The sequence below is a fragment of the Budorcas taxicolor genome, chromosome 25 (assembly GCF_023091745.1).
Source record: "Budorcas taxicolor isolate Tak-1 chromosome 25, Takin1.1, whole genome shotgun sequence".
NCBI classification, from domain to species: Eukaryota; Metazoa; Chordata; class Mammalia; order Artiodactyla; family Bovidae; genus Budorcas; species Budorcas taxicolor.
In genome coordinates, this window is record NC_068934.1 from 45,884,785 (window position 1) to 45,899,824 (window position 15,040).

A 15,040-nucleotide genomic window follows, 5' to 3' on the forward strand; every position below is an offset into this window, starting at 1 on the left:
TGAGCCAGGCTGGGGAGCAGAGACTAAAATATTAAAGAGAAGCCGTGTGTTGCGGTGCTCTTCGTGGCCTGTGGATTTGTCGCGGAAGGGCAGGCCTCTCCCTTTCTGTTCTGATGTAGACTGGCTAGAGAAAGTAAAGATAGCGCTGAGGCAGAAACCTGAGGGTGGTGGAGTACTCTCCAGGCCTGATTTTAATAAAGAGCCTCTTGTGACCGGATCATGAAATGGGCTCTTTCTGGAGTTCGAGGCACAATGAGCTGGATGTGCCAGGTAGCACCACCCTGTCTCTCAAGCGGCTGGCAGAGACTTTGAGGAGAGTAGAGGGAAGCCCAGTAGCTTCCAACAGTAAGAAGTCAAGAAATTTTTTTAATGTCCCTTTGTATACACTTTGGTGGGAGCCATGCCATTTTAATGCGAATGAGGGGTTATAGTGTATAGTTTTACTGTGTGTCTCTGACAGTCGCTCTGTGCTCTCAACCCAGCCAAAGTAAATTGGGGTAGACTGGTCAAGTAATCTCTATTCTCTGAGGCAAAAAATGGCAAGGTATGATCCTTATATGCATGTAGAAGCATCTAGGGAGGGTGATCTCCAAGGCTCTGCTTTTCCCAGAAGCCTCCAGCAGCCTGTGGTGAAGTTCCTCTGACAAGGGATATCAGGTCTTGACAGCTGGTTCTCTTTCCTTCTGTTACAGGTGCTGTGACAAGAGACTTTGGACAAAAATTGACTTGAGTAGGTGTAAGGCTATTGTACCCCAGGCTCTCAGTGGCATCATCAAGAGGCAGCCAGTTAGCCTTGACCTCAGTTGGACCAATATCTCCAAAAAACAGCTGACATGGCTCGTCAATAGGCTGCCAGGTGAGCAGCCCCACGCTGTCCTTCCAGGGGCCCAGGGCTGGCGAGGAAAGCTGCCTTATTGGCAGCGCTATTTAGAATTTCTTTCGGGCAATTTAGGGCAGCAGTCTGTGCTATCACTGCCTTTCTGCTTGGCAAGAGACCTGGCCGGTCCCACCTTAACTGCCAGTCCCCAACGTGCCACTGTGGGCTGGCAGGCCAGTCGCTGAGGAAGATGGAGAGAGAGGGGTCAGGTGCTGCCGCCAGCTCTGCAGGTATTCTCGGTATAGTCCCTGAAGAGAGAATTTGAGTAAGATGTCACCTTGATTAGCCCCTTGTAAGGATTCCCTTAAGCACTTTGAGGTCTTAGAAGTCACACATACTTGTTACTCTGCTGTAAACCGAGCAACCCATTTTACCACCAGAGTTAGGTGTACAGGAGGGCATAGAAGTTTTTGAGCAGGATTACTAGAATAAGTTTAGGATATGGTCCCTCCCTCCATTAGACTGGGGATCTGTTTACCTTGGTCAGATCAGCTGGTAGCTGAGGCTTTGGATGGCTGGTAGAGTGTATTATTGCATGTCTATCTCCTTCCATTGCAGGACTGAAAGACCTCCTCCTAGCAGGCTGCTCCTGGTCTGCAGTCTCTGCCCTCAGCACCTCCAGCTGCCCCCTTCTCAGGACCCTTGATCTTCGGTGGGCAGTAGGAATCAAGGACCCTCAAATTCGGGACTTGCTGACTCCACCAGCGGATAAACCGGGTATGCTCTAGGCCTGATTTCCCTGTGCTCCTTTCAGCATTCCCAGAAGCTCAGGTAGTCCCAGAAATTACACTGTTGAAAAGTAGAAAAGTGGAAGTTGAAAACAGGACGATGGACTATGTACAAGCACAGTTAACTATTTACAGATAACTATCTACAAAGGAAGGAGTGGGTCCATTTTGTGGGTCAGTGGAGGTTGGGGGTTAGTATAAGCCTGAGGAAGTCTGGGAAGGCTTCATGGTTGAGGTGGAACGTTGAAGGCTGTTTCCCTGATGGTTTAGAAAAGTGTGGGGGAGTGGGAAGGAGAGGAGCATTCCACACATACCCTTTTCCTGTGTGAGTGAGGCACAATCCAACAGCTGAGAAGAAAGAAAACGTGTCTGGTTTCCTGGAAACGGCCCCCACACACTGCTCGCTCCCTGCAGGCAGGGCTGGGTGTGGGCAGTTCTGCTTGTTAACCCCTGCACAGCCCGGCCAGCAAGTATCCATGACTGAGGCTGCCTGCAGCTTGAGCTGAACTAGAATTAAGAGTCTAGATCTAGGTCCTTCTCTTGCCTTTGCAGGCCAGGACAATCGCAGCAAGCTCCGGAACATGACCGACTTCCGGCTGGCGGGCCTTGACATCACAGACGCCACGCTTCGTCTCATCATTCGCCACATGCCCCTCCTGTCTCGACTCGACCTCAGTCACTGCAGCCACCTGACAGACCAGTCCTCCAATCTACTCACCGCTGTTGGGTCTTCCACTCGTTACTCCCTCACAGAGCTCAACATGGCAGGTATGGCACTGCCGTGTTTTGTGACAGATGGTGCCCCTGCCCCTTGGAAGCCCAGCCCTTCTTGGAGTTTGACCAGTAGAACAGAAAGAACATGGGCTGTTGACTAAACCGTGTTAGTTCTTTTCCTCACATGTGGACAAGACATGGAACTCCGTTCCTTTTGTAACTGGCGGGGACCAAGGCCTTGAGCAGTTGTCAGGGCCCTAAGGATACAGGCAGCACCCCGCTGCAGGTCGGGCGGCTTTGCAGTGCAGGGAGTAGGTGGCAGGGGCCTTCCGGGGCTGCCGTGCTGATAGCACATCCAGGCTCTGAGCCCGGTGGTTAAGGGGAAGAGAGGGACTTCTGTTTAGCCTTATGAGGAAAGCTGGGAAATTGAGCGTCAGAAGCAGGCTCCTTTGAGTGTATGTACGCAGTGTTGTCCTTGTGGTCACTTTCCCCACAGGTTGCAATAAACTGACAGACCAGACCCTGATCTACCTACGGCGCATCGCCAACGTCACCTTGATCGACCTTCGAGGATGCAAGCAGATCACTCGGAAAGCCTGCGAGCACTTCATCTCAGACCTGTCCATCAACAGTCTCTACTGCCTGTCTGACGAGAAGCTGATACAGAAGATCAGCTAAGACACACCCAGCCCAGACTGAATAGGAAACCGATCTTCCCCTGACTCCCCAGCCAGGAGAGCCTCTCTTCCCGCCCCTGCACGGGCTCCGAGGCCAGCGTCACACTCCCTCTCTGCTCTCCTGTCCCTTGAGCCCTTCCCTTACAGTCAGGGCAGAGAGGGGGGTGCACCCCAGGCTTGGCGGCCTGTTCCTCTCCCTCCTGAGGAGAAGGGAGTAGCAAATTGACCCAAGGGGAAAGCGCAGGCTGTGTGCTGCCACAGTGCCTGCTCGCTTGCTCACCCGCCCACTCATTCGTCGGCCAGGAGGCCGGGTTCTCACTTTGGGGTGTCTGCAGCCGTCACCTGCACTGGGCCCTGGGGCCCTCCTCCCCATCCATGGTCCCCAGCAGTGCCTGGTTCTGAGCAAACTCCCAGGGAAGAAAGCAGCCCTGTCTCCGTGGCCAGGTTCTCGTCGTGGTGTCCAGTGCGTGTCTCTCCTCCGTCACACTCTCCCGGCTTACACAGGAGGGGCCAGTGGCCCCAGGAAGGCCAGACCCATGCAGATCACACTGGTGCTGTTGAGGTGTCCACACCTCTTGTCCGTGTCTGTGCTCTCCCTCCTCTCCTTGTAGCTTGATCCTGTCTGATGCTCATGGTAGTTCGCAGAATGAGGTTCCTCCACCCCAGACTTTCCTGCTAGTTTCTATGAAGTCCTTGTTGCACTTACTGGGGTTGAGGCTCTTCAGAGGAGCTGGAACTGTCTACCCCAGGGACACCCGATTTTACTGCTTCCCAGGCAGATCCTGAGACAGGCACCATCTCCCCATCCCTTCCCTCTTTGGCCTGCCCTGCCCTTTTTCACACTTTCCTTATTTCCGCCTGAATAGGGCTTTCCCAGGATGTCTATTCTCAGAGGGAGCAGCCTGTCTCCCCTAGCTGGGGGGGTCAGAAAACTAGGCCAAGTCCCCACCTGCCCCCGGCAGGCTCCAGGCCTCGGGTCCTGTAGCCATCCAAGCCCACGCCTGTGTCTAGCTTCAACGGCTCACTGATCCGGCGCCTTCGGAGGGGTGGGGAGTCCTGCTTAGAAGCCAGTCACCTGCCCTCTGCCTGCAGCCATGGAAGGGGGTGTGCATGTGCCTCTGTGTGTGTGGCTGAGTGTATTAAGCGTGTGTGTGGAGGGAAGGAGGGGAGCCTGGCATCTCCCTCTCCACTGCCCTGTGTCGAGCCCCATCAGCTGCCCCCTCTTACTTTGCATTGAACGGCCTGTCCAAAGATCCTCTCTATAGGGCAGCAGAGAGCTTTTTGCACTTTAAAAAAAAATGGAACGAAAGGTCGGGATTTCTTTTGGGTCAATATTTAAGTGTGTGAGGAGATGCTCAGTAGCAGCAGCCTGTGGCAAGAGCTGATAAACGATAGACGCGGGTTTGCACGCCGCTCCCCATCTGAAAGGAAGGCAATAGCACAACCTTGCCCCACCATCTGGAACCCAGCCCGTCCCCTCCCAGCCCCTTTCCTGCAGCCCAGCCTCAGGCTCTCCTCCTCCTGAAGCCCTGTGGGGGAAGGGAAGGAGCCCAGGCACCAGGCGTCTGAAGTGTGAGCCGCCCCAAGGAGAGACGCCACGTGCCCCCTTGCCACTTCCAAAGCAATAGAGGCAGAGGGGCTCCCTCTTTGCCACCTAGCCCAGCTTTGACCCTGGCGTTGACTGGCCTCCTGAGAGAAAATTGGGTCTTGGGAGGGGGTGGCGTTGTGTCGGTTTCTTCCAATCTGCTGATTCTCTTGCTGCACCTTAGAGCAGCAGTCTGCTGCCCTGACCCTCTGCCCCTTCCATGGTCTCCAGGCCCCAGCCACCTGGGGCTGAAGCCTTGAGGAAATGCCAGTGACCTATTCCAGAGTGCCTCAGTTAGGGGAACTTCTCTGTCAAGAACCCTGGGTATTGAGCAAAAACCTTATTAATGTTATTGTTAATGACCTATAATTGGAAGCTTCCTGCCTTTTTTCGGTTGCTCCTGTGGAAAATACTGAAAAGATGACTTTGTTTTGCTTTCTTGTCTTTTTATAAAAGGGGAGGTGGAGAGACCCCCTCAGAGCAGGGATTGTTACGGGAGAGTGCCTCTGACTTTGGGACATCTCACCCACAGAGATTTCCAAGCTGACGGTTTGTTTTGGGCTTTGGCTTTTATTTTTGTTGTTTTGCGTTTGGAAAAACAAGCATTTTTACCGCGCACGTGAGTTGGTCAGAGGAAAAGGGAGCCCAGGAGTGGCAGCCAGTGGATCTGGGCCCTTGCTGTGCTTCCCTTTCTCTGGGACTGTGAGGGAGAAAATGGTTTTTAGAGGTGAGGGTTGGTCCATGTGGAGGACAGAAATGTCTCTCTCTGGGGACAGAGGAACCCGGGAGTTCCACCACATTTCCTGCCATCTGGTCGTAGACACAGCCTTGCCAGGAGAGCCTGCCCTCCGCAGACCACAGGACCAGACACCCTGCCTCCATCTTTCCAAGCACCGGGGCGAAAAACCACAAAGGAAAGGAAGAAAATTTATATATATATATAATATAAAATCACTTGGTGATTAAAAAAAATAACTGCTCCATAAATAAAACTCCTAAAGTCACTATGTTTAAAGGGTTTGGTTGTGTTTTTGTTTTCCGAGAAATATTGTAAATATATATTTTTTTCTTGCTGGTTTAGAGTCAATCTCCAATGTTGTGCTAAAAAAAGAATTAAATGTAAGCATTAAGAGGACAAGTCACGCTATCTCAGTTGACACATTGGGGTTATTCGGGGCCAGGGAAAGGAGGGAAGCTAGGTGGACTTTTGTTTTCTAAACGTTCTCCATGATTGGTTTTACAAAGAGCAAGGACATCTTTCCTCTGACATGTGGGAATGGGAGATATTTGTGTAATAAAAATTTTTAAAAGACAGAGAAATAGCCTCCAGTGGGAAATATTTTTATTTGTTTTTTTTTTTTTTTAAATAAAAAGGCTTTCAAAACCAAAACAAAAATACCAAAAACTTTTCTGCCTTGGTGTGTGTGTGTGCGCGTGCATGAGAAAGAGGAAGTCTGAAGGTGCTGCAGCCTCCCACCCCTGAGGCCCGCAGTTCCTCCCCCATCCCTGAGTGGCAGCGGAAGTGCTGTGTGCCTCTGTGACTTGCTTTGCCTTTTTTTTTAATGTCCGAAGGCAGCACTTGCTTAAATTTTACAGCATCAAAGGGAACTTTTTAATAGATGTGGAAATTTAGGCATAGGATTACCTGACCCTGACTCCTCCCCACAAGGCAGTGCCTGGAGAGGTGCTGCTGAGTCCTTGGGGAGAGCTGGAAGGACTCTGGTGCTCCCCTATGCACGGGCCTGGGGATTTCTATTTTGGCCATCCCTGGAGAGCCAGTAGCTAAGGCCACGGCCAACCTCCACCCACTGCAGCTACAGAACAGGCCTCTCAAGGACAGTGCCTCCTCGAGGCCACCAAGCAAGGTCTGTGTCCAGCTCCATCAGCATTTGTTCCACTGGGTCCTGCCTGTTGAGTACAAGCTCCAACCTTTAGACGAGTGTCCTGCAGGCTGCCCGCTGTTGACCTCAGACCTGACCGTGTCATCTCAGGAGCCCAGGAGGTCCCGAGAAGACTGGTATCTCTCCCTTCAGGGGATCTGGGGGGCCCCTGCCCATCCTCCTCGCCGAGCTGTTAAGGACCATCTCCAATTCTGCACATTCTGGAAGAGGGATCCTGGACAGTCAGCCGATTCCAAGTCCATTTCCTGAGGATGGCTGCGATTGTGGCCATGTTTGACATTGCCAAGGAAGGCGGACTGTCTGTTTTGCCTACTAAACATCACAGAAACCCATCTACCTCTTGATAACTTCATGCCTGCCACCCTAGTTGAAGCTACCATTTTCCAGAACCTTGACTCCAGCAGGAGCCCTGAGACAGCCTGCAGTCCAACCCCCATCTGCCTTGGCAGCCAGAACATTTCTCTTAGATTTGACTACTTCTCTACTTAAAACCCATTGGTGTGTTTGTCTCAGGATAAGTTCTCAAGCTCCCTCATCATTTACCCCCTCCTCTCCGGGCTTCCCTGGTGGCTCAGTGGTAAAGAATCCACCTGCCAGTGCAGGGGACATGGGTTCAATCCCTAGGTCAAGAAGATTCCCCTGAAGAAGGAAATGCAACCCACTCCAGTCTTCCTGTCTGAGAAATCCCATGGACAGAGGATCCTGGCAGGCTACAGTCCATGGAGTCTCAAAAGAGTCGGACATAACTTGGCAGCTAAACAACTCCTCTTCACCCTTGTAACTAACTTGACTATCTCTGGGCCTTCTGCTGGTACACCTTCCATACACCTTCTGTATACAGGAATCTTAAGCTGTCATGTGTATCTTTCCAGGGTCATGTGCCACTGATCTTTGCATCACTAACCACCATCATCTGGCACCAGGCTGGCGGTAGGTGCTTCCAGAGGCCTTGAACAGGCGCCTCTGTAGCCCCCAGGGTCGCTGCATTCAGGGCGTGTCACCCTCAGCACAGCTATGAAAACCTATCCTCCTTCACCACCTCCTCCAGAAGCCCTTCCTGTTTCTCCTCCAGTCAGAAGGGATTAACCTGGACACTATACCTTTCACAGGCAACAAAATAATAAAAACAGCGGGCATCTACTGAGCCTTCTATGTGTTGACCCAGACTGGTCTAAGTATCTACACATGGTAACTCCTAATCTTTACAGCAACCCTATTTTTTTTTTTTTTTTGAAGTATAGTTGATTTAGAATGTTGTGTTAATTTCTGGTATACAGCAAAGTGATTCAGTTACACACATATATGTAAATACTTTTTCATATTCTTTTCCATTATGGTTTATTACAGGATACTGAGTATAGTTCCCTGTGCTATACAGTGGCACAGGCTATATTTACTATATAGTTAGTAGTTTTTACCTGCTAATCCCAAACTCCTAATTTATCCCTTCCCTAGAACCCTTTCATGACTCAACAGACATGAGTCTGAGCAAACTCCAGGAGATGTTGAAGGACAGGGAAGCCTGGGCGTGCTTAGTCTATGGAGTCAAAGAGTCGGGCATGACTGAGCAACTGAACAACAACCCCCTTTCCCCTTCGATAACCACAACTGAACAACAGTTTGTTTCCTAGGTCTTAAGAGTCTGTTTCTGTTTCATAAATAAGTTCACTTGTCACATTGCCTTGATTTAGGCTGTGCTATGCAGCTTGCGAGATCTTAGTTTCTTGACTAGGGATTGAACCTGGAATCATGGCAGTGAAAGCATCCCATTGTGACCATTGGATCACCGGGGAAGTCCCCTGTGCCATCTTTTCGATTCCATATATAAATGATATCACATGGTATTTGTCTTTTTCCTGACTTCATTTACTGTGATAATCTCTAGGTTCATCCATGTTGCCACAACTGGCATTATTTCATTCTTTTTTATGGCTCAGTAATATCCCATTGTATATGTGCACCACATCTTTACCCATTCATCTGTCAATGGACATTTACTTGGTTCCATGTCTTGGCTACTGTAAATGCATAGCAACTCTACTGTTGTTATCTTGTTTTTGTTTTTTTCGGCTCTGCTGGGTCTTCGTTGCTGCATGGACTTTTTCTCTAGTTGCAGAGAGCAGGGTCTACTCTCTAGTTGCGATGTGCAGGCTTCTCATTGTGAGGTTTCTCCCTTGGAGTACGTGGGCTCCACAGCACAGGCTCGATACTTGGGGAACTCAAGCTTAGTCGCTTCACAGCATGTGCCATCCGGATCAGGGATCAACCCTGTTTCCTGCATTAGCGGGTGGATTCTTTACCACTGAACCACCAGGGAAGCCCTACCCTCATTTTAAAGATGAAAAACTTGAGTTATGGACATTGGCCTGGAGTGTCTTGGCTAGTAAAACCTGGAGACTGGCTGCAGAGTCAGTCCTATCCGCCTCACTTCCTAGCCTCTGTGTACAAGCAATGGCATTTCACACTCAAACTCCACCCAAGGAAGGGAGTGGGTAGGTGTCTTCGCTCTACAGATAACAGAGCCCGGGCTCCGAGAGAGGAAGTGAAGGCAGAGCTGGGACATACATGAACACTGGGCCAAGGACTCCGGAACTTGGGCCTTCCCCCCTCCTGCCCCCATCTCTCATGCCTCCTGAGCAACCAGGCTGGGTGTGTGCCCACAGCCCTTCCCATGGCACTTTGGACTCCTTGAGGGTGGGGCTAGACCTAGCTAGCTTGGCTTCCCCTCCATCTGCTCCAGGAGTGGAGGGATAAGGAAATTTACTGAGCACAGTGAAAGGTGGATTTATAGGAAAGGGAAGCAGGACCAACTGCATGGGTGAGTGATCCATGCAGTCACATGGGGCCCTGCCCTCAGATGGATCCCACACTTAGTTTAATGTGCTGTTGTCACCATCTTGAAATTCTTTCTTTTTTTTAGTTTGGCTATACTGGTCTTAGTAGCTGCACTCAGGATCTTCGATCTTTGTTGCAACATGTGAGATCTTTTTTAGTTGTCCCATGTCAACTCTTTCTTAGTTGCCACATGTGGGATCTAGTTCCCGGACCAGGGATCGAACCTGGGCCTCCTGCATTGGGAGCACGAAGTCTTAGCCGTTGGGCCACCAAGGAAGTCCCCTGAAATTCTTAATTTTTGAAAAAGGGGCTGTGCGCTTTATTTGCAGTGGACCCCACAAATGAGGTAGCTAGACCTGGGGAGAAGGCCAATTCCAGCTCCTCCAGCCCTCCCAGGTCAGCTCTGTGCTAAGTGCCATTTGGGTGGCCAGCAGCAGAGCAGGCCTGGCACTTGCTGCAGAGAGTCACCCTACCTCCCCCGCTTCCAGAGGCCCAGACCAGAAAGGAACCCTCAGTGCTGACACCAGTGTATAAGTAGGAGACAGTGAGAGCAGACACCCAAGGTCTGGGAGCACCTAGAGTTGCCCTCAGCCCAGCCTTCTGTCTCCTAAACCTGCCCCACATCGGAGAGCCACAGCGGGCAGAAAGCCCAGCTGTTGTGCCCTCAGACTGCGCCATGGCAGTGCCAGGAGGGCAAGACAGGTAGAGAGGCAGAGAGACCCAGACCCAGAGAGAAACACCCTGAAAGACCCAGAAAAGGGAAGGCAGAGAAAGAGGCAAAGAAGCTGGGAGGGGAGAAGAGAAATGAAAGGAGAGAAAGACCATGGAGGACGCTGAGAGGGAGACACACAAGTGGGGTCCAAGGTCCTCAGGATGTGTAACAGTGACCGTTCAGGAAGACATCTCCCTCAGCCCAACGCTGCACACACATCTTCATTTACCCTCAAAACAATTCAATGAGGCCAGGCTGGGGTACAGAAGAGAAAGGCAGGGCTCAGAGAGGTCAAGTAACTTGATCTAAAGCACCCAGCGAGCGGCTTTTCCACACGCATCCTCCCTCTCCCTGACACGGCAAGTACCAGAGGCTACAGTGGGGCCGGCGGGGGCTGACTGAGACGCTCAAAGGTCAAGGCGCAAACAAGCGGTAAGAGCTCAGCACAACTCAGTCTGAGTCGCAGAAGACGAGGCGCATGCGCATTGGGAAGGCTCCAAGAGGGTCCTGTGAAAGGGGCGGGTGATGGGCGGAGCCTTGGAGGGGCGGAGCCTAGGCGGGGCGGGGCCGGACCCAGAGGCGGGGCCACGTCTCGCTGAGGCTCAGAGTGGGAAAAGGGAGACTGCGGCCCCGGGCGGCGCTGAGATTTGTGACCTTATGTAGGGTTCCAGGGAGAGGCGCTGCTCCCGGGAGACGGGTCGGGCGGAGCAGCGGCCTGGAAGCCTGGCACAGAGTTGTGGGCTATCAAAGGCCCTTGGACTGTGCAGGAAGGACCACAAGGCCTGTGTCCTTGGCAGAAGTGCCAGTCCTCAAGTTTTCCCCGACTTCACCCGAGCAGGCTCTCGGCCCTAACCATAACTTGTCACTTGCCTTATAAGGATGTTTAGAGTATTAAATGAGATCATCTGAGTTCTAGGAACAGTGGCCTGCACATGGAGAGAACCCAGGAAGTGTCAGTGTTTATTATTATGTATGGTTTGCCCATAGATTCGCCCTCTCTCCTACGGTGGATGCCCAAGGCCAAGTACCAGGGCCTGGCATGTAGTAGGACCTCAGGTACACTGTTGGACGAGTGAGTGAGTAAACGAGGTGAAGTCCCAGGGTCCCACCCAGAGCCTGGCACCATGTGGGCCCCGGACATCAGGGAGGTGGCTGCCCACATTAAGCAGGAGTTTTTCCCAGTCAGTCTGCTCACCCCCAGTGAGCTGTATGGATTGGGACACCCTCAAGTCCATCCTCCTGGCTCTTCAAAGCCCAGGATGGAGACAGAGGTGAAGCCCCAGCAAGAGGAAATCTGTGCTCCTGGGCCTTGGCACATGCCAGTCCTCACCCCCGACCTCATTCCTGCTCATGTGCAGACAATGTCAAGTTCAAGACTTTCGCCAACTCCTCCTCTCTTTTCCTGAGCCTGCCACCTCCTCACATATCCTCTTGCCAGGTTCATTGGAGGGGGCCTTCTTCCTCACCAGACCTGAGTTCTGTTTCTGTGGCCCTAACTTGGCACCCAGTGTGAGGAATGCAGCAGTGACCACACCAAACAGGGGCACCAAGGAGAGCCCTCCGAACAGGAACCTTTCCACCCATGGGATGCAGGGTGAGCAGGAATCTGCCTTATGGGAAGGAAGTGAAAGGGAAGTCATTCCAGGCAAGAGGAATTAGAAGGTCACCACCCCAGAGGTAGAAATGAACTTGGCTAGTTGTAGTGACAGAAGGAAGATCAGAGAGACTGGAGACTAAAGGGCACAGGGAGGGGCAGGAGGATTGAGTTAGAGCGATGGGCAGGGCCCAGACTACAAGTCTCACGGGCCACAGGGGTGGTCATTGGAGATGGGGTTACATTTCAGCCTGTGAAGACTCTGTAAAAGACTCTGGCTAGAGGAGCGGCAGGGTGGAGGCTGGTGCAGGCATCAATGCCAGGCAAGAGGTGATGGGACTCAGATCCGGTTTACCAGGGCACAGTGGAAGGATTTGGGATGTATCAATACCTTGGTGGTGGAGAAGACTCTTGAGAGTCCCTTGGACAGCAAGAAGATCAAACCAGTCAATCCTAAAGGAGATCAACCCTGAATATTCATTGGAAGGACCGATGCTGAAGCTGGAGCTCCAATACATTGGCCACCTGATGGGAAGAGCTGACTCACTGAAAAAAGACCCTGATGCTGGGAAAGACTGAAGGCAGGAGGAGATGGGAGCAACAGAGGACTAGATGGTTGGATGGCATCACCAACTCAAAGGACATGAGTCTGAGCAAACTCTGGGAGATAGAGAAGGACAGGGGAGCCTGGCGTGCTGCAGTCCATGGAGTCACAAAGAGTCAGACACAACTCAGCAACTGAACAACAATACTTTGGAGACAGACACACCAGTAGTCAACGGAACAAGCTGGATGACAGCCGGGAGAGGGGGCACAGGAGCAGGTGAGGGAAGAGAGGAATGGAGGATGACTCCTGGGCTTTTGAAAAGTGAAGGAGCCACAGCTGAGAAGGGGAGGCGGGAGAGGAGCAGGTTGGACTGGGCAGGGTAGTGGGAGTGAGAGCTCAGAGTGGGGCATGTTAAGTTTGCAACACACATTAGTCATCCAGGGGAGATGCCAGGTATGGCTGTATCTGCAGGCCTGCCAGCTGGGTGGAGATGGGATTCCACTCCTCCTTCACTCCCAGCACCTTAGCCAGAGGCTGGCACCGTCCAGACACCAGACAAAGGCCGGTTGAGAAAGACTGAAGCCAGCCTGAAAAGCCAAGTTGACAATCTACCTCCCCTCAACCACCAGAGGGCAGCACCATCCAAAACACAGCCTCCCCAGGCCAAGGCTTCCAGCAGCTGCTTTCCAGGGTCCCAGGAATCAGTGAGGAGAGAGCCCTGGCGGCTCTCTCTCTCAGTCCTGGCTTCAGCCCTGCCTGGGTTGCAGGTTGGGCAGTGGGTGGGAAGGGCTTTCTGGGTTTGCAGGTGGTGTGGAGGAGGTTGGGGCTCCTCTGGGAGCAGGATGGGGGGCTTTTCAGAATTCACAGGGACTCTGGCCTAATGAGTTCACTGGACAGAAGTTTTAGAACAGGAGCTGTTCCAGAAACCCCAGGCCAGTGAGTGACTATAGTTAGGGTGCTGAAGAGATTCGGAGAGGCAGGAGGAAAGGAAGTTGGAGGCCTTCGGTCACATCCTCCTATTACTCTGGCCATCTTCTACCCCAGACACCATGTGCCACCTTGGGCTGTGGGGCTCCTTCACTCAGTCACTCATTCACCCATCAAATGCTGACTATATCTTTCTGTGTCAGGTCTCATGGTGGGCTCTGGGGGGGCAAGAAGTAAACTGGGAGCATTGGTTTCAGTGAGAGGAGGTGTGAACATCAGGAGGCATTTTCCAGTGGATGCAAACATTGAATAAAACTTCATGGACTGATTCATTGGACCTGAGTGTTGAGCAAGCTCCAAGAGATGTTGAAGGACAGGGAAGCCTGGCGTGCTGCAGTCCATGGGGTCACAAAGAGTTGGACATGACTGAGCAACTGAACAACAATATACACACACATCCCACCCCTCCCCATCAAAAACTTGAAATGACGTGCATCTTGCAATTGATGATGTTTTCAAATCGAGGAAGCAGGTACTAAGTGCAGAAGCGGAGATGTACACAATTGGGAGCAAGGGGATTGGGGAGGATGGTCTGGAGTAGGTGGGTCTTAAAGGGTGAGCCGGAGTTAGCCAGGGAAGAGGAGATGCAGAGGGCTTCGAGACAGAGGGAGGGACAAAGGCACAGGGGTAAAAGCTGATGGATCGGCTGATGGTGGGGTCTACCTTGGGCATAGGGGATGATGGCAACCCCGGCCTGAGAGGGGAGCAGGACTCAGTCATCCAAGACTTTGACTTGCAGGCTAAGGAACTTGCTCACATGATTTGCTTTCGGCAGAGTGGGGTGGGGGCCTGGAGCACCCTCTCCGAATTCCCCACTCCCAGCATCCCCAGAAGCCCTGGAGCACTGCTTCTCAGTGCTAAGTAGACAGTAAATCTATCAGATCGAGATTTGAGGGAGGCATCTCTGGTCAGGGCCTGTATTAGGATCCCTGGGGATCCTCAGAAGCAGACAGGTTTAAGAAAATTCTCAGGAGGCCAGATGAGAGGGGATGGTGATAGATTAGGGCATGGGGAGACAGAGGAGCCAAGGGTGATGTCTGGAGTTCTGGCTTGAGTGTCTGGGTGGATGGTGGTGTCACCCACTGAGAAGGGGAGCTCACCATCCTGACTGATGTGCTCTGGTTCCAGGCTCTGCCAAGGCTGATCTCAAAAGATAGCCTGAGAAGTGCCTATGACAAAGGTGGTGGAGAATCCTAGGCTTTGCAAAAAGGTCCTGGTTACTGATCCACAAACTGGCACGAGGCTTTGGCTCCATGGGCCCAGGCCTGGGAGGGAATCTTGTCACCTTGGAAAACACAGAGATGCTCTTAAGAGCAGCACACTGAGATAAGGGTGCTGCTTTGTGATATATGGATCCCCTCCACCTCCACCATGCAATCTCATCAGAGTAAATTTCCCTTGCCAGGCAGTCCAGTGACCCCCATGACCAGCTCCCCTCCCCTCAAGGCTGAGAGAAGTTAGATCCCGCTTTGTGGAATCATGATTCTGAGCTAGGGAGGGGGTTTTTGGTGCACGGTCCTCAGTCCTGAGTGGGAGTCCTGGACTGGGTCTGGAGCAGGAGTGAGGATTGGGACTGGGGTAAGTCTGGAGTCTGATGCCAGTCATCAGGTCCCAGGGCCATGACAACCCGTTAAGGGCTCTAGGTCCAGTTTGAGTCATGGTTGGATGTCTTGGTCCTAGGTCCATGTCCCAAATATTTGGGTCCAGAACCCTGGTCTGGTCCAAGTCCAGGCCCAGGCTCTGCCCCCAAGTCCAGGGTTTGAAGTCATGATAGTGGTCTGAGTCAGGGAGTGGAATCAAGGTTGGGCTCAGCAACCAAGCTGGGATCAAGGTCATGGTCTGTGGTTGGGATCAGTGTTTGAGGTCCTGGCCCCAAATCTGGA

At 52.2% G+C, this 15,040-nt stretch overlaps 1 protein-coding gene across 4 annotated transcripts in view; it reads left to right on the plus strand.

Moving 5' to 3' along the window:
- Positions 1-5,905, plus strand: part of KDM2A (lysine demethylase 2A) — a 91,179-nt gene extending 85,274 nt beyond the window's left edge. For all 4 annotated transcript variants that reach the window (XM_052661610.1, XM_052661611.1, XM_052661613.1 and 1 more), the window contains 4 exons: positions 693-856; positions 1,436-1,594; positions 2,158-2,373; positions 2,816-5,905. In XM_052661610.1, coding sequence (XP_052517570.1) covers positions 693-856; positions 1,436-1,594; positions 2,158-2,373; positions 2,816-2,997 — 721 coding nt within the window. In that variant the 3' untranslated portion in view covers positions 2,998-5,905. The remainder of the gene's footprint in view (positions 1-692; positions 857-1,435; positions 1,595-2,157; positions 2,374-2,815) is intronic.
- Positions 5,906-15,040: the final 9,135 nt, after the last annotated feature.